The following is a 25,011-nucleotide window of genomic DNA, read 5'->3' on the forward strand; positions in this document are numbered from 1 at the left end:
AGAACATGGCATGTGATAGTTCTGAAATTCAGTGGGAGGATGTCAATGCCGAGCAGCAAAAGGGCCAGGCCCAGACTACTTTTAATGCCCTGTCCTACCATCAAGGCCGGAGGCTATATCTCTCTCTGTCCATGCATACTCTAGTTCAGCAGTCATATCAATGAAGTTATCTCTGTTAGGCAACTGCAGCTCTATCGTTCTCTTGATACAGACTTAGCTTCATCCAGTGCCTTACAAGTTATGCACTAGGCGTCTGTCTATTGCTCCATGGTATATCTGAACCAACTATCTTTGGTTATCAATGGAGCATCATCACAATTATGTATAGACAGAAGCTACGTTAATAAATAGCCCACAGGTTGGGTGTTTGTCTTTAGCAGCACATTTCTCTTAGACCTAATAACTCTATTAGGCACCTGCAGTGCTATTGTTCTTGGACATAGCCTGAATTTCACCCTGTGCTTTACCAGCTACGCACTAGGTGTCTGTCTATTGCTCTATAATATACCTGAACTGATTGCTTCAGGGTCATCAATGGAGCATTATTATAATTATCTATAGACTTAAGCTGTGTTTAATAATAACTCACAAGTTGGGTACCTGTCTATAGTAACTGATACTAGTCATTTATTGAGCAACAAAGCATCTCTACCATGTGCTTCGCAATCTATGCACTGGTTATGCATCCATTGCTCCATATATATGTGACTGGACAGGTCTATGGTTGTGAATGTGAGCTGCAACACAGCTCTAATTAGACAGAAATAAAATCCATGTACCTTGGTTTTTGCCGAGTGAGCTTTGACCTCAGCCATTTCAAGAACAATAAAGTACCTCCACCTCGGGGAATGGGGCCCGTGATAGCCCTTTAGTCGCCATTTGAGTATCAATAGTGGTAACTTACAGATCCAAGCTTTAGGGAAATAAACCCATGTATCTGGGTATTCACCTATCGCATTATATCTGCAGTTATTACACTTATGCAGCTGCTATATGAGCTTTGATGTCAGTTATTCAGTGCATAATAAAGCATCTTGTCTCTGTCAGTCAAGGCAGTGTGAACCTTGATGTCAGTTATCTAGCGCATCTGGGTATCTACCTGTTATAATATATCTGTAGATATTACACTCATGCAGTTATTGTATGCGCCTTGATGTCAGTCATTCAGCGCACAATAAAGCATCTTGTCCCTGTCAATCAAGGCTGTGTGTAGCCTGATGTCAGTGATTTAGCGCATTGTAAAGCATCTTGTCCCTGACAATCAAAGCTCTAGAACCCAACAGATAATCCTTCACTTTAAGATCTCTCTGGACGAGCGTACTATTACATCTATATAAATCCAGAACAACGATTGCAATTTATGAAATCTAAGCGAATTAGAGTATGCGCATCTTATAGCTATCACAATTTAAATTATAATACTCCTGAAGAACCGCTAAGTATCAGCGGAGAAACGCGTCTATGCCAGGTTACTATTTTACTTTGGTTATTGTAACCTTTAGTCTAGCATCAGAGAGTACTGACATTGTTGTGCGTTCAGAATACAAGCATACGATCATCACTTGGAATGTGAAGATACTATTGACGATACGCTTTGATACATAACTGATATCTTGGACATATAGTAAATACGGTGTCGGATGATATCTAAGATATCCATTTCCGGTCTCCATATTGCGTGATCAAAATTTGGAAAGTCACCGTATGCTTACAAAAACAGCATCCATATGACTATATGTAACTAAACTAAAATCCCTCGTATCAGCTAAGTCTACAAGGTAGATTTACGGTAGAACTGACATTCATTAGTCTCTGCACACAATATAGTTATGTGTTGTCCTGTGGTATTTATGATACCAGTGTCTGTTTCCATGTACTCATAATTTCAGGTACTGGAAAACTGTTATTTGTCTGTGCCCCTTTGTTATTATTGTTTTTAACAAGTCACAAATAAAGATTGGTATTTTAATTTAGTCCTAACTGTGAAGGGCATTGAATGGGAGAGTAAACTCAATAATAATAATAATCTTTATTTCTATAGCGCCAACATATTCCGCAGCGCTTACAGAAACAGGGGGAATACAGAAAGACAAAAGTACAAAATTTGCAGAACCACGGTTACATAGTGATCAATTGATGGAAACAATAGGGGTGCGGGTCCTGCTTCAATGAGCTTACATACTACAAGTAATGGGGTGATACAGAGGGTAAAGGGGCTGGAGATGTGCACGGTAAGGAGAGGAGTTGAGTGAGGGATGCTATACACATAGACAATGGTCAGACATTTGGCAGTGTGACGGCAGAATCGGTATGACTGCAAGGGCAGTTGATGGTGACTGGCAAGGATTGCAGTCAGTAGGTCAGGGAGCATGTTATCAGGCGGCGTACAAAGGGGTTTGTTTAGGGAATGCGGTATGCCTCCCTGAAGAGGTGCGTTTTTAGAGTATGCCTGAAGTTCTGTGAAGTCCTTTGGTAGTGCGTTCCAGAGGACTGGTGCTGCTCTGGAGAAGTCTCTCCAAGACTTCTTGGAGAAATTCAGGAGACGGAACACCGAACCCCATAGACGAGAAATAAATGGGCAGCTCCAAAAGATATGCAAAAGCGTGCCCCTACACCAGCAGCCTCTCCGATTATAAAGGTGAGGTGTCAGTAAAGATATCTGCAAGTCTATCCGGGGTGTAGTACCACCTTACTAGTAATTTAAAATATTGTTCGTGGTGGGAAGCGGTTTCATACAATTGCTTATATGAAAAAATGCTAGCAGTCCAGGGTGGGAAACTAGACGCCTTCACTGACAAATGGAACATATGGCTTAACCATTATCCTCCGTTAATCTAAAAACTCAACCCCTTATACCCCCATCCATCAATACCTAAAAACTCAATAACTATCAAAATGATACGCACTGGTTAAATGTTATATCTTGTTTCAAATGTTAACATTATTGATAATAAAATAGTCTGAGCATTACAGGCTATAGTTGAATTTATGTGAAAAATCTGCATACTCGGACCCTATGCTGTATGAGGCCTTAGTCAGACGGGCGTTTTTTCGCGCGATTTGCGGATCGCATGACGGATGCGCATCCGCAAGTCGCGTGACCGGTGCCCGAAAATCGCCCGAAAATCTGCTCCTAGCCGCGTTTCATTAGAAACGGGCTGGAGCTGTCCAGCGCATTGCATTCAATGGAGCCGGCAATACAGCCGGCTGCATTGAAAGCAATGCGCTGCGGGCGAGTGTGGGATGAATTGTCGGGAAGGGCTTAAATATATAAGCCCTTCCCTGCAATTCATCCAGAAAAGTGTTAAAATAAAAAATATATACATACTCACCTGCTCCCGGCAGCCGGAGTTCAGAGCGGCCGGCCTGCAGTGGGTGTGAAGGGGGTGTGAGTCAGACATGCCCCTGATTGGCTCAGCGCTGAGCCAATCAGGGGGCAGGTCTGACTCACACCCCTTTCACACCCACTGCAGGCCGGCGGCGCGGAACTCCGGCTGCCGGGAGCAGGTGAGTATATATATATTTTTTATTTTAACACTTTTCTGGATGAATTGCAGGGAAGGGCTTATCTATTTAAGCCCTTCCCGACAATTCATCCCGCGCACGCCGGCAGCCCATTGCTTTCAATGGAGTCGGCTGTATTGCCGGCTCCATTGAATTCAATGGGCAAACATCGTTCTTCTCTGCCACAGCTGTTACAGCTGTGGCAGAGAAGAATGATTTGTCTTCTATATGTTCTCAATGGGGTCGGCGCTGCTGCCGCCAGCCCCATTGAGCGCATATAGAGAAGAGAACAGGAATCGCAGATCGCAGATAGGTGCGATCTGCGATTTCTGTTCTATAATTTATCGGACGAGCGCATAAAAAGCGCTCATGTGTCCGATACCATTGCAAAGCAATGGTTTTAAAAAATCGCTGGACGCATGCGCATGCTCAAATCGCGCAAAAAAACGCCCGTCTGACTAAGGGCGCCCACCCACTGGCGATTTTTTTTCCTTTGCGTTTTGCGTTTTTTTCTCAAGAGCAATTAGAATTGAATGTGTTCCTGTCCACTTGCGGTTTTTTTTCAGTCCGTTGCAATTTTTAACATAGGAACTGTCAGTTGCATATGTGTCCTTATTTTTCTCTTAATGCACCCATGAATATCAATGGAAATTAATGGAAAAGGCGCGAAAAACGCCGCCAAAAACGCAGGGAAAACGCTGCGTTTTTCACGCACGAAAATCACAAACGCCAGTGGGTGGGCGCCCTTAGGCCTAAGAATGTATAACCTATCCATTGTAATTAACATTGAAGTCCTGTAATTACACCTGTATGTTATGTTATTGAAAATACCAATAAAAATTATTGGTAAGAAAAAAACATTCCTTGTTGCCCCTAGCAACCAGAGTGCCGCTTTAATTTTACCACAGCTGTTTCAAAAATGAACGCTGAGTTCTGGTTGGTTGCTAGCGATAACAGACAGTTTTGATAAATAAGGCCTAAGGCCGCCTGCAGACGAGCGGGTCGGATCCGGCGGCGAGAATTCTTGCTGCGGGACCCGACCCGAGCGCCTGCAGAGACGAGCGCGTACTCACCCGCGCCCGGCGGCCCCGGCCCTTTCATGTGCCGGCTGCCGGGCAGCCGGCGCATGCGCAGACCGGAGCCGGTGGCCGGGTGAGTGCGAGCCCCGCACAAAAATAGGACATGCCACGGTTTGTTTGCCGCGCGAGATCTCGCACGGCCAAACCACGGCTGCCTGCATAGGAGTGCGTATTGTAATGCACTCCTATGCAGGCTTTTAGTGGCGGAAATCCCGCGGGATTTCTGCCCGTGTGCAGGCGGCCTAAAAGATATATATTTTCCAACTACTGATTTTGAGTCCTCACAAAAGACCCCCAGATATAATTATATTGGTGACCTGTGCGGTCATGAGCCAAGGACGCGCCGTGCTGCGCTAAATTTTCTTCTGTTGCTACATTTTAATGTTTGCCTTTTTTCACAGCACATCACTCGTCTCAGAAGATGCCGCGAGACAAGCGTTACTGGAATACGCCGAGAAGAAATGCTGCTACAGCAGCGGACCTGCGCAGGAGATGCTCCTCCAGGATTTCCATCCTTTCAACACTTTTCGAGTGAGGGTCGGCTGTGCGCCCTGTGAATTGGGTGTGCGTCCTGGCACGGGTGGTGGAGGGTTGGTTCAGACTGTGCTTTTAATTGTTGTTTGACGCGTCTTTTCTGTCTGATATCTAGTATCGGCTGGACACATTTACTGAGACCAGGATATGTAAATGGGTGACTGACCCGTATTACGGTAAGCAATGCTGTTAATACACATCAGTACCCCAAAAGTGCAAAGAAGGGGGCAGAAATAAAGCACATGGTGTATCACATAATCCCTCAGCAAGTCAGAAGCTCGAAAAAGGATCACGGGATGAACTGGACAACTAAGGAGTCCTAAACTGCATCATGTGACCTTTTTCACAGCTGCTGATTGGCTAGTATAAGTTTATCATAGGATCACACTGATGTCTTTATTTTACTCGCTCCATCACACCAATGGTTCTCTTTAATAAATCGCCATTTTCCAGAGCAATGTAAGAATCACTTTCCTGGGTGACCACCTTTGCAGCAAAAAATACCGCCCAAGGTAAAAGGAGCGTGGTTTAGGGGTGTGGCTAGGGGCGTGCCTTATCACAACATGGTTTTACCTGTGTTATTTCAGTGGCCCCAATGGTAATAGCATGCGTCCCAACTGTGCCAGATTCTGTGGGACAAACCTATTAATAATCCGTCACAATAAAAATAAAAAAAGGCTATACTCACCTGCATCGCTCCTCCCACTCCAACGTGTTAGTCACGTAATCGTTCTACATGGAAGCACACGACCAGTGGCGCGGACTGTAGAAGCTGGGAGTGGGAGGTGCGATGCAAGTGAGTGTAGCTCATTTTTAAATTTCTTGGCAACAAAAGGGCATTTTTTTAAATTAAACAGGGCATGAGGGGGCATTATTAATAAGCGGGGCCAAGAGGGGACATTGAAGGGCACTATTATATGATACATAACGTGGCTTTACGCAAAAAATGAGCCATATAACCTGTCATAAAAACCTGCCGCAGCACGCTATGTATGTAGCTTCAGTTATCCCTTTTTTCGTTGTTGGGAGGTATGGTAATAGTGTTCCCCTCTTGGTGGCTTTCACACCCCTTTACTTCCAGCTGGACAACAACCACCAAACTAACCCTTAAGTTCTGAGTCTTCTCGAAGCGCTGCAGCGGCATCCTGAGTGGAGCTCCAGAGTGAGTTATAGTTTGATGATAGGGTTGATGTCTGGCCAGTAAATAAAATACCAAAACCAGCCTCTAGATTAAAGCACCAGTCGGGTGACAACCCTAGTATGTGCAGACCTGAATGCCGCGAGCTAACTAAGGAGGCGGCACATGACTGGGAACAGGCACGGTAGGGGTTAAGCAGAGCGAGCATAAGGGGTGGAGTTTAGACAGGAAAGAAGGGGGGGAGCGGAAGGAGCTTCAGTCAGGAGTCAAGCGGTGAAGAGAGAAGGACAGAGCAGAGACAGCAGCATAAGAAGTTTTCAAGGAGAAAAAGAGGATTTTTGAAGCAGCGAGAGTGCAACAGAGAGAAGGAGCAGCAAGAAGAAGGGAGGCGCGGAAAAGAGTACCTGCAAGTGGGAAGAAAGGAGCACCATCAAGTCCGTGGGATCCAGAAGCCCCAAGATCCGAGGATGGCTGACCTGCGTGCGCAGATCCAGGAGGCGATTCAACGGGACGGCGCTGAGTGGCTGGAGGAAATAATTGCAAGTTGCCGATCGGGCTCGGAGTCGGGGAGGCGAGTCGGGCCGGCTGCAGGGCTTCCGGCGGCAAGCGGAGGAGCGGAGCAACCGGGGGATGCCGGGCGAGGCCGCCCGAAGAGAAGAAAAAAACCCCCAGCGAGGCTTAGCCCAAGCCCCGCAGCTAAGAGGGTCGGCCGCAGGAGCGGTCGCGGCGGCGGGACGCGCCACGAGGTGTGTGGCGGGAGATTCAAACCGCGCGGCAGTTGGAGCGCCTGCGGAGGAGCAGCGGGAACAGCCGATCGGCAGTCCGCAAGGCAGAAGAGGCACAGCGCCAGCATTAAGCGGAGGCTCTGCGTCCAGGAGCCAGCGCGCAGTCGGGTGCACGGCTGCAGCAGGACACAGCACGGAGCAATTGAGGAGGCACGAGACACGTGTGGAGGCATGGCGGGAAAGCAGGCCCTCTCAAGATGGCGGCACAGCGAGGCGGCAGCGTCAGGTACCGGGGGGGAGGAGAATCCCCAGGGGAGCAGGTGGCCAGGCCCTTAAACCCATTGCCCGGGAGGAAAAACACAGGGGGGGGAGGGATAGGGATTATAGCCTGGCCACCAGCTCTGCTAGCAGTGTAGGCACTAGGGCAGGGAGCGCACAGGGATGCAGGAAAAGTGGGGAGATATCAGGAGATAGGGGGACGTCCGGGGTGGCACTCATTACGGAGGGCCCCCCAATAGGGGCCTATGTCGGTCACTCCTCACATAGGCGGCGCCATAGCCAGCACGTACCATATATCACACCCGCTGGCACCGGGTACGCAGGCAGCACCCAGGGTCGAGAGCATAGCAGCCGTGCGGCTCGCAGACATCACTTTTTACAGCAGCAAGCAATCGCAGGCACTAGCACACATAGTCGCTGCTATGTCAATCAACGTTTCGTGGTGGCCCCATCTTCCAGGGGGGGGGGGGGTGATTCATCGCAGGGGTACGCCAGTCGCGCTAGCAGCAATAGACAAGGTGTGGGTGCAGAACGTAGACAGCAAGAGAGAGCCAGGAGGGAGATACCAGAAAAGGCGCGAAAGCGAGCTTGCTAGATTAGGGGCAGAGGCAAGCGAAAACGGGAGGAGACCAAGCGGAGAGGCTCTGGGCGACGGGTCAAGGGATCCAGGTCAGCGGTATCACCAGGAAACCTACCGCCAAGCAGCACCTCCGTCACCTTATACAGCAAGTATGCACAATATACGCCACGCGAGGCGGGATACACCACAAGAACGGCCGGAGCAGGGCCACCTTTGTACAGCAAGTGGTTCTGCAACGAGAGAAGCTCCGCATGTGAGTACGCGGCAGCCATCGTATAGCAGAGGCAGGAGCCCCGGAGGAAGGATGGCAGGGACCTTGCCCTTGGCGGTGCCGGAGGACGGTCATGCCGGTGAGTTACATTGTTTAAATGCATGGAAGAATGTTATGGATCCCGCTAAGGCAGCGGAGAAAAATGATTTGGTTTTGGTGTTGAAATAGGTGTTGAGTAAAATGGATAAAAGTGATGTGTTATCGGTGTCCTGTGGATCCCCAGGGGGCTCAGGCCCGCCTGCGGGGCAGGAGGGTGGTGGCTTAGCAGCCGGTGGTGATGTTGACTCGTATATACAAAAAAAAAACAGTGTCTTATGGTCATCCGGGGAGACGAGACTCACCCGTGGTTGGTAATGTGGCTCACGCTCCCGGGACTCGTCAGCAGTGGCGAGCGGGAAAAGCGAAGAGTTGGTAAAAGATGGTTTACGATTTCTGATCCAATTTTTGGTGACGAGGAGCCGAGGCTCGCCCGTGGTTGGTAATTTTCCCGTGGTTGGTAATTTAACTCACGCGCCCGGGACTCGTCAGCGGTGGCGAGCGGGAAAAGCGTAGAGTCGGTAAAAGATGGTTTACGATTTCTGATCCAATTTTTGGTGACGAGGAGCCGAGGCTCGCCCGTGGTTGGTAATTTTCCCGTGGTTGGTAATTTAACTCACGTGCCCGGGACTCGTCAGCGGTGGCGAGCGGGAAAAGCGTAGAGTCGGTAAAAGATGGTTTACGATTTCTGATCCAATTTTTTAGTGGCGGGGAGCCGAGGCTCGCCCGTGGTTGGTAATTTTCCCGTGGTTGGTAATTTAACTCACGCGCCCGGGACTCGTCGGCAGTGGCGAGCCGGAGAAGCGAAGAGTCGATCAAGGATGGTTTACGGTTTTCAGATTCCTCGGGACTCGCCTGTGGGACGTGTGGTGGCGCTATGACGAGGACTTTCGTCGGCGCGTTTCGGCATATGGTTGCAACTCATCTTAGCGCAACGCCCTCAAAACCTACTTTTCAAGGGTGAGGAAGCAAGAATCCTTAGACAGGGTTTTTACCTATGGTTTTTTAATCCCGTTTTCCTTTCAGTCGGCTTCCATTACGTGCGCAAATTTAAAATCGGCTTAAAAAAAAAAAAAATAAAAAAAAAAATAAAAAATAGAGAGCTAGTGAAAGAAAAGGTTAATAAAGAAGTGGCGGCCGGCCACATGGACGGCCCCTTTCGACGAACCACCATTTGTGAATTTGCGGGTCTCCCCAGTGGGGTTAGTCCCTAAGAAGGAGACAGGCAAGTTTCGACTGATACATCATCTATCCTTCCCAAAAGGGGAGTCGGTAGATGATGGCATTACAAAAGAACAAGCATCGGTGGTTATGCGTCTTTTTACCAAGCGGTCGCTCTGGTTAGAGCAGCAGGTAAGCGGGCACATTTAGCTAAAGCCGACATTGAGTTGGTTTTTTAGGCGGTTGCCGATTCATCCTGAGGGTTTCCACTTGTTGGGATGCAAGGTAGATACCCAGTTCTTCTACGACATGTGCCTGCCGATGGGCTGTTCGATTTCATGCTATTACTTCGAGCTTTTCAGTTCCTTCCGGGAATGGAGGCTCAGGTTTGAAACGGGCATCACATCGGTGACCCATTACCTGGATGATTTCCTGTTTATCGGTACGGTATCATCGGGCACCTGGGGTTTTTGTTGCATACTTTCCGGTCGCTGATGCATGAGGCGGGGGTCCCATTGTCAGAGGAAAAAACGATGGGCCCGGTGACTAGGCTGATTTTCCTAGGGATCGCGATCGACACCGAGGAAATGGTTTTTAGACTACTGATAGAAAAAATGGCCCGCCTTCGGCAGACGGTAAACAATGTCGAAAATGTAAAAAAGTTACGTTGCGTCACATGCAGGCTCATGGGTCGCGTTTTTTTTTTAGAAGATTGTCTCTATAAAGGAGCCACATTACTTCATTAGAGTCACACCAGTGATACGAGGGGATTTACACATATGGAAAATCTTCTTGGAAGCATTTAATGGGCAGGTGGTGTGCCCCAAAAGAGGAGTGGTCGGATACAGGTCTTAGCCTGTCCGCGGACGCAGCGGGATCAACAAGTTTTTGGTGTAATTTTCCGGAATCACTGGTGCAGGGAACCCTGGCCGGTATCCTGGTTGGAGAAACGATGGAATCAAAACATTACTCTGTTGGAGTTTTTTCCCGTTGGCTTGTGAGACATGTGGTTCTGAGATGTTTACAGCTTAATATATATTTACTGGCAAAACAGGTACCGGGTTATAAAAACGTGGCAGCTGACGCGCTCTCTCGTTCGCAGATGGAGCGGTTCAGAGAGCGGCACCCACAGGCGGATGCATTGGGGGTACGCTGCCCGCATTTCTTGTGGAAACTGGTAGAGCAGAGCTGCTGAAGCTTGTCGAGTCATCCGTAGCGGTGGGGAACCTGGAAAATTATAACGCGGTGTGGCAAAATGGTTGTTTTTTGCGGACGGTTCTGTGGCTGGGGGCGAGAAGGCCCGTTCAGCGACCCTGGATATGTTGGCGTCTCTGCGGGTGAGACGGGCGTCGGTAGATTCGGCAAAAGCACCTCGTGGGCGTGGCATTTTATTAAAGTTGCACGGTTAAGGACGTTACAACAGAGTTCGTTTTTTCGCCAGATAGTGCGCGGGTGGAAGAGAAAAAAGGTTGGTTCAGATTCCCCATCGCCCAATTACGTATCAGTTGTTGTGTAAATTATTGGACTCTTTACAAGTCACGTGTTACAACGACTACGAGGCGTTGCTGTTCAGGACGGCATTCTTACTGGCGTTTTTTGCGGAGCTCAGGATCGGCGAGTTAGTGCCAAAGAGCAAGTTGTTATGCCGGGAGGATTAATGGTTGACGACGTGGTAGCGGTGGATGACGGTTTACGCGTCAGGATTAAAAAATCAAAGACCGACGTGTACGGCAGGGGTGAGTGGGTGCCGATCACTCGATTAGGCTCAGGATGAGGCCCAGTAGATACGGCAGCCAGTTACATGGCATCAAGGCTGGCAGGGGAGCAATTTTTGGTCCACGCGTCCGGCCTCCCCCTCACTTGTTTTCAAGTTTCGGCGGGGTTAAAAATCGTCTTTGAGGACTATGGGCCTTGACCCGAAGGAATTCGGGACCCATTCTTTTAGAATTGGAGCGGCAACGTCGGCAGATGCGGGAGGGATGAATGAAGATGGTGTGAAACGGCTTGGGAGATGGAAGTCACAAACATAAAAGTCATATGGGCGACCTGATCTAACTGTGGGAGATTTAAGTTAGCACCCGGTATCCCGGTTTCTGTTTTAGCGGTAGGCTCGTGTGTTTCAAGTTTTTGCCCTCGTTTGGTTTTCATTTGTTCGCAGCAGCTGAGCCGTGGAAAGTGCATATAATCGGTCACTCCTACATTTACTGGGCGGAAAGGAGGGCAGCCGTTCGGCCTTTAGGATCGGAGCTAGGCCTGACCGGAAGATCCGTAACCTGGCACGGAGTCCGGGGACTGTTATGGCCCGACAGGTGGAAGTTGGTGGTGGACATTGCTAGAAGTACCCCCCGGAGAGTGGTTTTGGTTGTTCACGCCGGGGGGAACGATCTCGGGAAAGTAAAGATTTGCGACCTGTTGGTCATTATGAAACAGGATTTGTTGCGTTTTCGGGAATGTTTTAATGGATGCATCATCGTTTGGTCGGACATAGTGGCACGGAGACACTGGAATGGAGCAAGAAACCGGGAAGCGGTGGATAGAGCCAGGAGGCTGGTGAACATGAAAATATCGCAGTTTGTTCAGTCTATTGGAAGGGTGGCGGTTCGCCATTGGGAGTTGGAAGAGAAGGAGAAGGGGGCATTGAGGAGGGACGGTGTTCACCTCAACGAGGTGGGGTTGGATACGTTCCTATCCAGCTTGCAGGATGGGGTCGAGAAAGCTCTAGCTCGGGTTGGTGGGGTGGGGACGGAATGAGCCGCAGTAACGCGGCACATTCCGTGTGGCCCGGAATTTGTCCATGCTGTTAAGGAATAGAGGAAGGTTTGCAAGCCGAAGGAACAGGGCTTACAAACGTCCTCAGTGGACGGTTTACGAACTGTAAGAATTAACACAGACAGCATGGATAGTGATCGATCGTTAAATTAAGTTATCATTGAGAACGTTTAATAAATAAAGCTGTGGCCTACCCCACAATTTCAGCAAGAAGTTGTAAGACATTGGTTATTTATTAGGTAAGTGAGCGGGTAAGTGATTGAGTGTTCCCAGTCCTGAATGTCGCGAGCTAACTAAGGAGGCGGCACATGACTGGGAACAGGCACGGTAGGGGTTAAGCAGAGCGAGCATAAGGGGTGGAGTTTAGACAGGAAAGAAGGGGGGGGAGCGGAAGGAGCTTCAGTCAGGAGTCAAGCAGTGAAGAGAGAAGGACAGAGCAGAGACACCCGCCCACCCGCCCGTAAGGTCAGGGAGGGAGAGGAGGTGGGCTAGTTAGAAAGGACAGTCGTCGGAAGTTGTCACAGCTGGTTTTGGCCCAGAATTTGTCCATGCTGTTAAGGAATAGAGGAAGGTTAGCAAGCCGAAGGAACGGGGCTTACAAACGTCCTCAGTGGACGGTTTACGAACTGTAAGAATTAACACGGACAGCATGGATAGTGATCGATCGTTAAATTAAGTTATCGTTGAGAACGTTTAATAAATAAAGCTGTGGCCTACCCCACAATTTCAGCAAGAAGTTGTAAGACATTGGTTATTTATTAGGTAAGTGAGCGGGTAAGTGATTGAGTGTTCCCAGTCATTGTGGAGTACATCCCCCAATGACTTAGTTGCGGAGTTTGATGCGATTTTCACATGGATTACATGCATCGCAATGAATGTAATCCACAGTGAAAATCTGCTATTTTTTGTGACAGAGCATGTTGTGGATTTAGAAATCCGCAGCATGACTATTTTTCACTGCAGATTTCTTTCATTGTCAGTGAATAGAGTTTGTGAAAACCCATACACCTGTCTTGTTCTGTACATTGTTGCGGAACTCTGGTGCGCATTACATAGCCGAAGATCCTCAACAAGTTCCACTGTGTGTCAACTCAGCCCAATACACCTTTCCCGTAAGTAACAGTAATCGTAGTGAGGAATAGTGATCCCACACCCCCAGCCAAAAAGATCCAAAATCGAGAAAAGGAAGAATTATATTGCTGCTGACAGATCCGCTATTATGTTTGTATCATGTCTCCCAACCATCCTGGACTCAGCAGAACAGTCCCAGATTTTGGAGGGGCTGCCCCACCATCTCAGGAGGCAGGGGACATGGAGTAAAATAGAAAACAGTCTGTACTCAGCCCTGTCACTCCCCGCAGCTTCAGTCTCCCACGAGCACATGATTACCGCTAGAGATGAGTGAACGTACTCGTCCGAGCTTGATACTCGTTCGAGTATTAGCGCGTTCGAGATGCTCGTTACTCGTAACGAGTACCACGCGATGTTCGAGTTACTTTCACTTTCATCTCTGAGACGTTAGCGCGCTTTTCTGGCCAATAAAAAGACAGGGAAGGCATTACAACTGCCCCCTGCGACGTTCAAGCCCTATACCACCCCCCTGCAGTAAGTGGCTTGCGAGATCAGGTGTCACCCGAGTATAAAAATCGGCCCCTCCCGCGTCTCGCCACAGATGCGTTCTGACATAGAGGAGGGAAAGTGGTATCTTGGTGGAGCTGCTATAGGGAGAGTGTTAGGAGTATTTTAGGCTTCAAGAACCCCAACGGTCCTTCTTAGGGCCATATCTAACCGTGTGCAGTACTGTGGAGGCTGCTTTTTGCAATGTTGCACTTTTTTTTTTTTTTTTGGTATATCGGCCGTGCAGAGCATTGCGCCCTGCAGTAATACTCCAGGGCCAGAAGCGCTTAGGCAGGGACAGAAGACATATTGATTGAATATAGGCAGTGGGCCTTTGCAAAAAAATTTGGGGAAAAAATCTATTTGGGCTGCCTGTGACTGTCCTCAGTGTTCTGGGTCTGTGCTGGGTGTAGTAGTTCTCCAAATTCATACGCAGCCAGCTAAGTGTTACAGCAGGCTTGCGCAAAATTATTTCCTGGCTCTGTCTGGGCTCTGAAATCACCGCTGTATTGCAGTTCACAGTGCAACACTCTGCAGTTCTTTGACATACTCCAGGGCCAGAAGCGCTTAGGCAGGAACAGAAGACATATTGATTGAATATAGGCAGTGGGCCTTTGCAAAAAAATTTGGGGAAAAAAATCTATTTGGGCAGCCTGTGACTATCCTCAGTGTTCTGGGTCTGTGCTGGGTGTAGTAGTTCTCCAAATTCATACGCAGCCAGCTAAGTGTTACAGCAGGCTTGCGCAAAATTATTTCCTGGCGTTCCGTAAGTGAAGTCAGCCTCCAACCACAGGCCAATAAGCGGCACATTTAATTACAGTGTTCTGTTTCTGCACTACTGGTAATACAGCATGCTGAGGGGTAGGGGTAGGCCTAGAGGACGTGGACGCGGGCGAGGACGCGGAGGCCCAAGTCAGGGTGTGGGCACAGGCCGAGCCAGTGCGGTGGCCAGGGGTAGAGGCAGGGCCAGACCGAATAATCCACCAACTGTTTCCCAAAGCGCCCCCTCGCGCCATGCCACCCTGCAGAGGTCAAGGTGATCTACGGTGTGGCAGTTTTTCACAGAGACGACTGACGAACAGTGGTGTGCAACCTTTGTCACGCCAAGATCAGCAGGGGAGGCACCACCACCAGCATGCGCAGGCATATGATGGCCAAGCACCCCACAAGGTGGGACGATGCCCGTTCACCGCCTCCGGTTTGCACCACTGCCTCTCCCCCTGTGCCCCAACCTGCCACTGAGATCCAACCCCCCCCTCTGAGGACACAGGCACTACCGTCTCCTGGCCTGCACCCACACCCTCACCTCCGCTGTCCTCGGCCCCATCCAGCAATGTCTCTCAGCGCAGCGTCCAGACGTCGCTAGCGCCACTGTTTGAGCGCGAGCGCAAGTACGCCGCCACGCGCCTGCACGCTCAAGCGTTAAACGTGCACATTGCCAAATTGATCAGCCTGGAGATGCTGCCGTATAGGCTTGTGGAAACGGAGGCTTTCAAAAGCATGATGGCGGCGGCGGCCCCGCGCTACTCGGTTCCCAGTCGCCACTGCTTTTCCCGATGTGCCGTCCCAGGCCTGCATGACCACGTCTCCCGCAACATTGTACGCGCCCTCACCAACGCGGTTACTGCCAAGGTCCACTTAACAACAGACACGTGGACAAGCACAGGCGGGCAGGGCCACTATATCTCCCTGACGGCACATTGGGTGAATTTAGTGCAGGCTGGGACAGAGTCAGAGCCTGGGACCGCTCACGTCCTACCCACCCCCCGAATTGCGTGCCCCAGCTCGGTGGTGGTATCTGCGGCGGTGTATGCTTCCTCCACTAAACCACCCTCCTCCTCCTCCTACGCAACCTCTGTCTCGCAATCAAGATGTGTGAGCAGCAGCACGTCGCCAGCAGTCGGTGTCGCGCGGCATGGCAGCACAGCGGTGGGCAAGCGTCAGCAGGCCGTGCTGAAACTACTCAGCTTAGGAGAGAAGAGTCAGACGGCCCACGAACTGCTGCAGGTTCTAACAGAGCAGACCGACCGCTGGCTTGCGCCGCTGAGCCTCCAACCGGGCAGGGTCGTGTGTGACAACGGCCGTAACCTGGTGGCGGCTCTGCAACTCGGCAGCCTCACGCACGTGCCATGCCTGGCCCATGTCTTTAATTTGGTGGTTCAGCGCTTTCTGAAAAGCTACCCACACTTGTCATACCTGCTCGGAAAGGTGCGCTGGGTCAGCGCACATTTCCGCAACTCCAAGACAGACGCTGCCACCCTGCGGACCCTGCAACATCGGTTTCATCTGCCAGTGCACCGATTGCTGTGCGACGTGCCCACACGGTGGAACTCTACGCTCCACATGTTGGCCAGGCTCTATGAGCAGCGTAGAGCTATTGCGGAATACCAACTCCAACATGGGCGGCGTAGTGGGAGTCAGCCTCCTCAATTATTTACAGAAGAGTGGGCCTGGTTGGCAGCCATCTGCCATGTCCTTGGAAACTTTGAGGAGTCTACCCAGATGCTGAGCGGGGATGCTGCAATCATTAGCGTCACCATTCCTCTGCTATGCCTCTTGAGAAGTTCCCTGCAAAGCATAAAGGCAGACGCTTTGCACTCGGAAACGGAGGCGGGGGAAGACAGTATGTCGCTGGATAGTCAGAGCACCCTCATGTCTATATAGCGCGTTGAGGAGGAGGGGGAGGAGCATGAGGAGGAGGGGGAAGAGACAGCTTGGCCCACTGCTGAGGGTACAGATGCTGCTTGCCTGTCATCCTTTCAGCGTGTATGGCCAGAGGAGGAGGCGGAGGAGCATGAGGAGGAGGGGGAAGAGACAGCTTGGCCCACTGCTGAGGGTACACATGCTGCTTGCCTGTCATCCTTTCAGCATGTATGGCCAGAGGAGGAGGAGGAGGAGGAGGATCCTGAAAGTGATCTTCCGAGTGAGGACAGCCATGTGTTGCGTACAGGTACCCTGGCACACATGGCTGACTTCATGTTAGGATGCCTTTCTTGTGACCCTCACGTTACACGCATTCTGGCCACTATGGATTACTGGGTGTACACACTGCTCGACCCACGGTATAAGGAGAACCTTTCCACTCTCATTCCCGAAGAGGAAAGGGGTTCGAGAATGATGCTATACCACAGGGCGCTGGTGGACAAACTGATGGTAAACTTCCCATCCGACAGCGCTAGTGGCCGAAGGCGCATTTCCGCGGCCCAGGTAGCAGGGGAGGCGCAGAGATCAGGCAGCATGTACAGCGCAGGCAGGGGACCATTATCCAAGGCCTTTGCCAGCTTTCTGGCTCCCCAGCAAGACTGTGTCACCGGTCCCCAATCAAGGCTGAGTTGGCGGGAACACTGTAAAAGGATGGTGAGGGAGTACGTAGCCGATCGCACGACCGTCCTCGGTGATGCCTCTGCCCCCTACAACTACTGGGTGTCGAAGCTGGACACGTGGCCTGAACTCGCGCTGTATGCCCTGGAGGTGCTTGCTTGTCCTGCGGCTAGCGTCTTGTCAGAGAGTGTGTTTAGTGTGGCTGGGGAAATCATCGCGGATAAGCGTACCCACCTGTCAACCGACAGTGCCGACAGGCTTACACTCATCAAGATGAACAAAGCCTGGATTTCCCCAGACTTCTCTTCTCCACCAGCGGACAGCAGCGATACCTAAACAATATGTAGGCTGCACCCGCGGATGGAAGCATCGTTCTCTATCACCATCCAAAACGGGGACCTTTTTGCTTCATCAATCTGTGTATAATATTCCTCCTCCTCCTGCTCCTCCTCCTGAAACCTCACATAATCACGCCGAACGGGCAATTTTTCTTAGGCCCACAAGGCTCAGTCATATAATTTTTCTAAACAATTTTTATACGTTTCAATGCTCATTAAAGCGTTGAAACTTTCACCTCAACCAATTTTTATTTTTACTGGGCTGCCTCCAGGCCTAGTTACCAATTAAGCCACATTAACCAAAGCGATTAATGGGTTTCACCTGCCCTCTTGGTTGGGCATGGGCAATTTTTCTGAGGTACATTAGTACTGTTGGTACACCAATTTTTGGGGGCCCTCGCCTACAGTGTAATCCAATTAATTTTTAGCCCACCTGCATTACAGCTGACCTTACATCAGCTGTGTTGGGCACTGCAATGGGATATATTTATGTACCGCCGGTGGCTTCCTGGCACCCACCCATGCTGTCGGTCCACACGGAGTTGTAACTGCATATGTCCACTTCTAAAGAACCCCAGTCTGACTGGGGCATGCAGTGTGGGCCGAAGCCCACCTGCATTAAACATGACATTACCTCAGCTGTGATGGGCAATGCAATGGGATATATTTATGTACCGCCGGTGGCTTCCTGGCACCCACCCATGCTGTGGGTCCACAGGGAGTTGTAACTGCATGTGCCCACTTCTAAAGAACCCCAGTCTGACTGGGGCATGCAGTGTGGGCCGAAGCCCACCTGCATTAAACATGACATTACCTCAGCTGTGATGGGCAAGGCAATGGGAGCCACCCATGCTGTGGGTCCACAGGGAGTTGTAACTGCATGTGTCCACTTCTAAAGAACCCCAGTCTGACTGGGGCATGCAGTGTGGGCTGAAGCCCACCTGCATTTAATCGGACGTTACCTCAGCTGTGATGGGCACTGCAATGGGATACATTAATGTACAGCCGGTGGGTTCCAGGGAGCCACCCATGCTGTGGGTGCACACAGAATTCCCATTGCGGAGTTGTACCTGCCTGTGACTATTTATAAAAAACCGCGGTCTGACTGGGGCATGCAGACACCTTGACAGAATGAATAGTGTGTGGCACATAGGTTCCCCATTGCTATGCCCACGTGTGCAGCTCCTGATGGCGGTGGCACAGGATTCTATTTCTCATTGCTTCTGTACAGCATTGTGGACTATCGCCCCGCACCTTTTAAAGAGAGTCGCTGCCTAGCCGTGCCAACCCTCTGCAGTGTGTGCCTGCTTTTCCTCTGGCAGACGCACTTATAAATAGACATGAGGGTGGCGTGGCATGAGGGCAGCTGAAGGCTGGGCAGGGACAGTTTGGTGTGCGCTGTGGACACTGGGTCGTGGGGGGGGGGGTTGGGCAGCATGTAACCCAGGAGAAGTGGCAGCGGAGTGTCATGCAGGCAGTGATTGTGCTTTGTTGGAGGTAGTGTGGTGCTTAGCTAAGGTATGCATTGCTAATGAGGGGATTTTCAGAAAGTTGTTGGGAGGGGGGGGGGCCCACTCTTGCCGCTGTTGTGGCTTAATAGTGGGACCTGGGAACTTGAGATGCAGCTCAACATGTAGCCCCTCGCCTGCCCTATCTGTTGCTGTGTCGTTCCCATCACTTTCTTGAATTGCCCAGATTTTCACAAACGAAAACCTTAGCGAGCATCGGCGATATACAAAAATGCTCGGGTCGCCCATTGACTTCAATGGGGTTCGTTACTCGAAACGAACCCTCGAGCATCGCGAAAAGTTCGCCTCGAGTAACGAGCACCCGAGCATTTTGGTGCTCGCTCATCTCTAATTACCGCGTATTAAATGTGTGCTGTATGCATGTGTGATACAAAGTAATTCGCAGGCAATCAAATATATTACCTTATGCAATTCTGTGCACATTAGGCCCAATGTTCACAGGCAGGTCGGATTTTATGTGCGAAAGCCTCTAGCGGAATCTCAAACTGCCCGTGGCCAAGGACCCCCTGTACCTCCGTGGGCAGGAGCCAGCTTCCGCGCCTTACTTCATCCAGGACATCAGTACTGTAGATGGTCTGCACAGCCTGCCATCAGACATGCACAATACAGATTTGTTTCTTTTTTTAAATGTCCTGCTTTCCTGCGTTGGACATGCGCAGTACAGTTTTTTCTTTAAAATTACCTGCTTTCCCGCGAATCCGTTGCACGTTCGCAGTATCAGCTGCAGACGGGCCGCAGATCGGACGGTTTCCAGTGACCTCAATGGAAGCTGTCTGTGTGAGAACTGCACAAAAATGGGGCATGCTGCGATTTATTTTCCGGACCGAGAAACAAATCCGCATTCTTTAATTGATTTGCGGACGCTCATGCATCTCTATGGGCAGCTTGATTTGGGTGTGCCCCGTGCGGATTCCACAAATCAAACTTGGACTGCACATGACAGCGTACGTGAGATACAATTTTGCTGCCATATGCAGTGATAGGTCGTTTCACTGGCAGCTCCACAGCGGTAAACCCCTGCCTGACTCACACAGCATTTGATGCTTACAGCCATGTGAGCCCGGCTTTACTTCTGGGTAGCGCAATGACGTGCTGAGTAGCAAGTGGTCGCTGCGGCCAATCACTGACCTCAGCCATACACTATCCGAAAGTAATAATAATAATAAACTTTATTTGTATAGCGCCAACATATTCCGCGGCGCTTACATAGACAGGGGGAATACAGAAAGACAAAAAATTACAGAACCACTGTTAAATAGTAATCAGTTGATGGAAACAATAGGGGTGCGGGTCCTGCTCCAACAAGCTTACATACTACGAATAGTGGGGTGATACAGAAGGTAAAGAGGCTGGAGGTGGACACGGTATGGTGAGGTGGAGAGTGAGGGATGCTATACACAGACAATGGTCAGACATTTGGCCTTGTGACGGCAGAATCAGTATGACTGCAGGAGCGGTTTATGATGGCTAGCAGGGATTGCAGTCAATAGGTCAGGGAGCATGTTATCAGGTGGCGTACAGAGGGGTTTGTTTAGGGAATGCGGGAAGCCTCCCTGAAGAGGTGCGTTTTTAGAGCACGCCTGAAGTTCTGCGAGTCCTGGATTGCCCGGGTAGCCTTTGGTAGTGCGTTCCAGAGGTCCGGTGCTGCTCTGGAGAAGTCTTGGAGGCGGCAATGATAAGTTCGAGTTAGAGGGGCGCTCAGTCTGGTTTCGTTAGCAGAGCGGAGAGCCCGGGCTGGGTGATGGATTGAGATGAGGGAGGCAATATAGGGTGGTGCTGCACTGTGGAGGGCTTTGTGGATGAAGGTAGCGAGTTTAAATTGAATTTTGTATTTAATGGGCAGCCAGTGCAGTGACTGGCACAGGGCAGAGGCGTCCGAGTAGCGGAACATGAGCCTGGCTGCCGCATTCAGGATGGATTGCAGAGGGTAGAGTCTGGTGCAGGGGAGGGTGATCAGCAGCGAGTTGCAATAATCGAGCCGAGAGTGGATGAGGACAACAGTAAGCGTTTTTAGTGTGTTCACAGTGAGAAAAGAGCGGATTCTTGCGATGTTCTTGAGGTGCAGCTGACATGTTCGGGCCAGAGATTGGATGTAGGGGGTAAATGATAGATCAGAGTCGAATATGACCCCAAGGCAGCGGGCATGTTGTCTAGGAGTTATATTGGTGCCACACACTGAGATGGAGATGTCAGGATGAGGTCGGTTAGTGGAGGGTGGAAATACCAGTAAGTCAGTTTTAGAGAGGTTTAGTTTTAGGTAGAGAGAGGACATAGTGTTAGAGACAGTAGACAGACAGCGCAGAGATGTCACGGTAAGAGGTGTATAGCTGGGTGTCGTCAGCATACAGGTGGTATTGGAGGCCAAATCTCCTGATAGTTTGTCCAATATGGGCTGTGTACATAGAGAAAAGGAGGGGGCCAAGAACCAAGCCCTGGGGGACTCCAACAGCAAGGGGAAGAGGAGGGGAGGTAGAGCCAGCAAAGGAGACGCTGAAAGAGCGGTCAGATAGGTAGGAGGAGAACCAGGAGAGAGCAGTGTCCTTTAGGCCGATGGAGCAAAGCATACTGAGGAGGAGTTTGTGGTCAAAAGTGTCAAATGCTGTGGAGAGGTCGAGGAGGATCAGTAGGAAGTAATCGCCCCTCGATTTGGCTGTCAGTAGGTCATTGGATACCCTTGTAAGGGCAGTTTCTGTCGAGTGTTAAGGTCGGAAGCCAGACTGTAGGGGGTCTAGGAGAGAGTGCTGTGATGGGTCGGTAGTTTGCAGCATCAGTCGCGTCAACAGTTGGCTTCTTTAGCAGTAGGGATATGATGGCATGTTTGAAAGAAGAGTGAAAGATGCCAGAGGTCAGAGAGAGGTTGAATATAGTGGTGAGATGGGAGATGACCACTGGGGAGAGGGATTGGAGGAGGTGTGAGGGGAGGGGTTCGCTAGCGCAGGTGGTGGGGCGAGCAGAGAAGAGCAATTTGGAGACTTCTTCCTCTGTCGTTGGTCTGAGTACAGACAGTGAGCAGGAGCTAGATGCAGTGCTGACAAGACTAGGGTCAGGGCTAGTCTGGGATTGGGAAGTTATTTCCTGATGGATGTCATCAATTTTCTTTTTGAAGTAAGCAGCCAACTCTGAGATCTGTCACAGGGGGCTGCGGTTTAGGGTTGAGAAGGGAGTGAAAAGTATCAAAGAGCCGTTTAGGGTTGTGCGATAGTGAGGAGATGAGAGAGGTGAAATAGACATGTTTGGCGTGGTGTAGGGCGAGGTTTTGGGTTCTGAGCATAAATTTGTAGTGGACGAAGTCTGCGGACGTTTGCGACTTCCTCCACAGCCGTTCAGCACTTCTAGATCACCGCCGGATGAAGCGTGTTTGAGGTGTGAGCCACGGTTGCCGTGTTCTACATCAGATGGCTTGGGTCATGGGGGGCGCCGCTTCATCCAGGGCATGCTTGAGAGCGGTGTTGTAGTGAGCGGCAGCCAGGTTGGTGCAGGAGAGGGGAGAGATAGGAGACAGAGAGGACTGTAGGGATTCAGCAAAGTCCTGGGTGTGAACGGCCTTAAGGTTCCTGTAGGTACGGTAGATAGGTGGGTCTGGAGAGATGTTAGGGAGCGTGACAGAGAAAGAGAGGAGGTTATGATCTGAGAGCAGGAGTGGGGAGTTAGTGAAGTGGGAAGCAGAGCAGAGACGGAGGAAGACCAGATCCAGAGTATTACCATCCTTGTGAGTGGGAGAGGCTGTGAGTTGAGAGCGACCAAGGGAGAAGGTGAGCAAAAGACGCTGAGAGGCTGTGAGTTGAGAAAGACCAAGGGAGGAGGTGAGCGAAAGACGCTGAGAGGCAGATGGGGAGTTGGGGTCACTAGTGGAGATGTTAAAATCACCTAAGATGAGGGTTGGAATTTCGCAGGAGAGGAAGTGGGGGAACCAGGCAGCAAAGTGGTCCAAAAACAGGCGAGGAGCACCTGGAGGGCGGTAGATAACTGCTACTCGCATGGTAAGCGAGGGACTTGAGCTGCACAGACCAGAGTAGTCAGAGAGCAAAAGCAGTCAGCATAGGCTGTTTGCTTATTTTATTGCATAAAAGAGCGCATTTTTACTGAGGACGGGGAGGGGGGGGGGGGGGTATGCAGGGGCAATATTACTGTAGGAGGGACACAGAGGGGTACACTAATACTGTGAGTGGTCACTGCAGAGCACTAAAAATATGAGTGGGTAATAAAGGGCACCTTTACTGGAGAGACAGGGGAGTTGGTCACCGAGGACTACTGTAAAGGGGTCACTGAGGGGCACTATTACTGTGAGGTGGTCACTGAGGGGCACTGTTACTATGAGGGGATTACCAAGGAGCACTCATATTGTTAGGAGAGTCACTATTAATGTAAGTGGTCACTGAGGGGCACGATTACTGAGAGGATAATGTAAAAGGCATGGGGTTTAACGGAAAAATTTGGTACAGCATGCCAGTTTGATTGGTTGTTTATGTGACACTGAGCATTAAGTTTTCAGGTGTTAATGATGTTGAATGTACTGGCAAATTATATAGGACAAGATCTACCCATAACCATCAGCAAGGTAATAGGTTATTGTAGTGGCCTAGAACACCATTCTGGTCCCTTCCATAAATGTCATACATGTTTTGTCTTATGTGGATACGCTGTGCAAAGCTTGTCCTGTCATATCCAGTGTGTGCGTTGCACAGCTGCGGCGCTTGAGAGGTTAACTCTAATAAAATCATTGCCTGTATATAAATGTACCAATCTGTCATGTCATGTGCTGTGAGTGAAGGTATAAATAAGAGTGTTTGAGAGCGGGAAAGGAGTTCCATCTTCTCTTCAGTGGTTGTTCCTGACCTAAAATAGAGCCTCATGAAAGCACCTTCAGCGTCCATGTAGGCAAAGATGGAAGAAGAGGAGAGATATCCTGCCGTGACTGGAGTGTGGATGTGTATGGAGTGAGTCACCAACGCCCAAAGAGAGAGAGCATCCCCCAATAGTTCTATATAGAGGAACCCACTGTACAGGTACCAGTTCACACTACAGGCTTTTCCTGTGCGGCCGTCCATAGTCAGAATCACCGCACAGAGCTACACCACTGAGACACACCCTTGCACTGGCCGTGTGGGGTGTTATTGTTTAAGTCGTCTTGTAAATAATTGTCTCCCAGAGAGTCTGTGGAGTGACCCCTGACCCCCTTCCTCCTCTGGAGTGCTCCCAGTCCAGGAGAGGTGCCTTACAGATAACGTGGACTATAGGACTGTTTTCATCCAGAGTATCCTCCCTAACCTCTGAGCTCTAGCCTGTGTTCATTTAAAGTGAATTGTCCCTGCATTGCCTTGAATATTTTCTATGTTAAAGTTTATTTCTTCAAGTAAAGTTATACCAGGCCTCAACCGTTCCTGGGGACCCAAGATACTATACACAAGTCTCTGTTCTTATTTTCTGCCGCGTAACATACCGGTGTGTAGGAACAGTGGCGTCACGAGTCATAAATACTACTACCCCCCTCATCCTGTTTATTGGCATTCCCTATCCTAGGGGTGTCGAAAAAGGCCTGCGATCCTACTCTGGCCTTAGCTACATGCGATCCCTCCGGGACCAGAGCCTGGTAAGTGCCGCCATGACAAGCCAGCACTTATCCCTCCCAGCTCTTCACCTTAGGCAGGGTCCAAGGGTCACCCCCCTGGGGTGTTGCAGTATGTTATACAAATGTAGGATTTTTAAGGTCACTGACTATAGGGCAATGGTAATAATGGGTGACGTTTATATTTGAGTATTCATAATGTCCTTATACATATATACTGTGCTGTATAGTGATGTGGTACATAACATTATGTATATGTGATTGCAAGGGTTACAATGTAATGTGTGCAATAACTTCATCCATCTTTTTCCATTGTGTGTGCGCACAGGTGGAGAGGTGGATGGTGCAGACAATGGTCCCCCTCCTGACCCCTGGGATATCCAAAAAGAGCCCCAACATCTATTTCAGAAATCAAAGCATCGTATGCCACTACCCCACACTTCCTCAGTAGAGGTAAAAAAAAAGATGACAAAGTGAGGATTTCACTTCCTCAATAAAGGTTCTTAATTAGAGATGAGCGAGCATACTCGGTTCGGGTGTTTTTGCACTCAACCACCGCTTTTT

General features: G+C 50.0%; 1 protein-coding gene across 1 annotated transcript in view; it reads left to right on the top strand.

Moving 5' to 3' along the window:
* LOC136620271 (uncharacterized) overlaps positions 1–25,011 on the top strand; it is an 87,994-nt gene that overhangs the window by 40,474 nt on the left and 22,509 nt on the right. The window contains exons 5-7 of the mRNA XM_066594973.1: positions 4,985–5,114; positions 5,233–5,293; positions 24,776–24,900. Of these exons, the coding sequence (XP_066451070.1) occupies positions 4,985–5,114; positions 5,233–5,293; positions 24,776–24,900 (316 nt within the window). The remainder of the gene's footprint in view (positions 1–4,984; positions 5,115–5,232; positions 5,294–24,775; positions 24,901–25,011) is intronic.

This window comes from Eleutherodactylus coqui, chromosome 3 (assembly GCF_035609145.1).
Source record: "Eleutherodactylus coqui strain aEleCoq1 chromosome 3, aEleCoq1.hap1, whole genome shotgun sequence".
In the NCBI taxonomy this organism is placed as follows: Eukaryota; Metazoa; Chordata; class Amphibia; order Anura; family Eleutherodactylidae; genus Eleutherodactylus; species Eleutherodactylus coqui.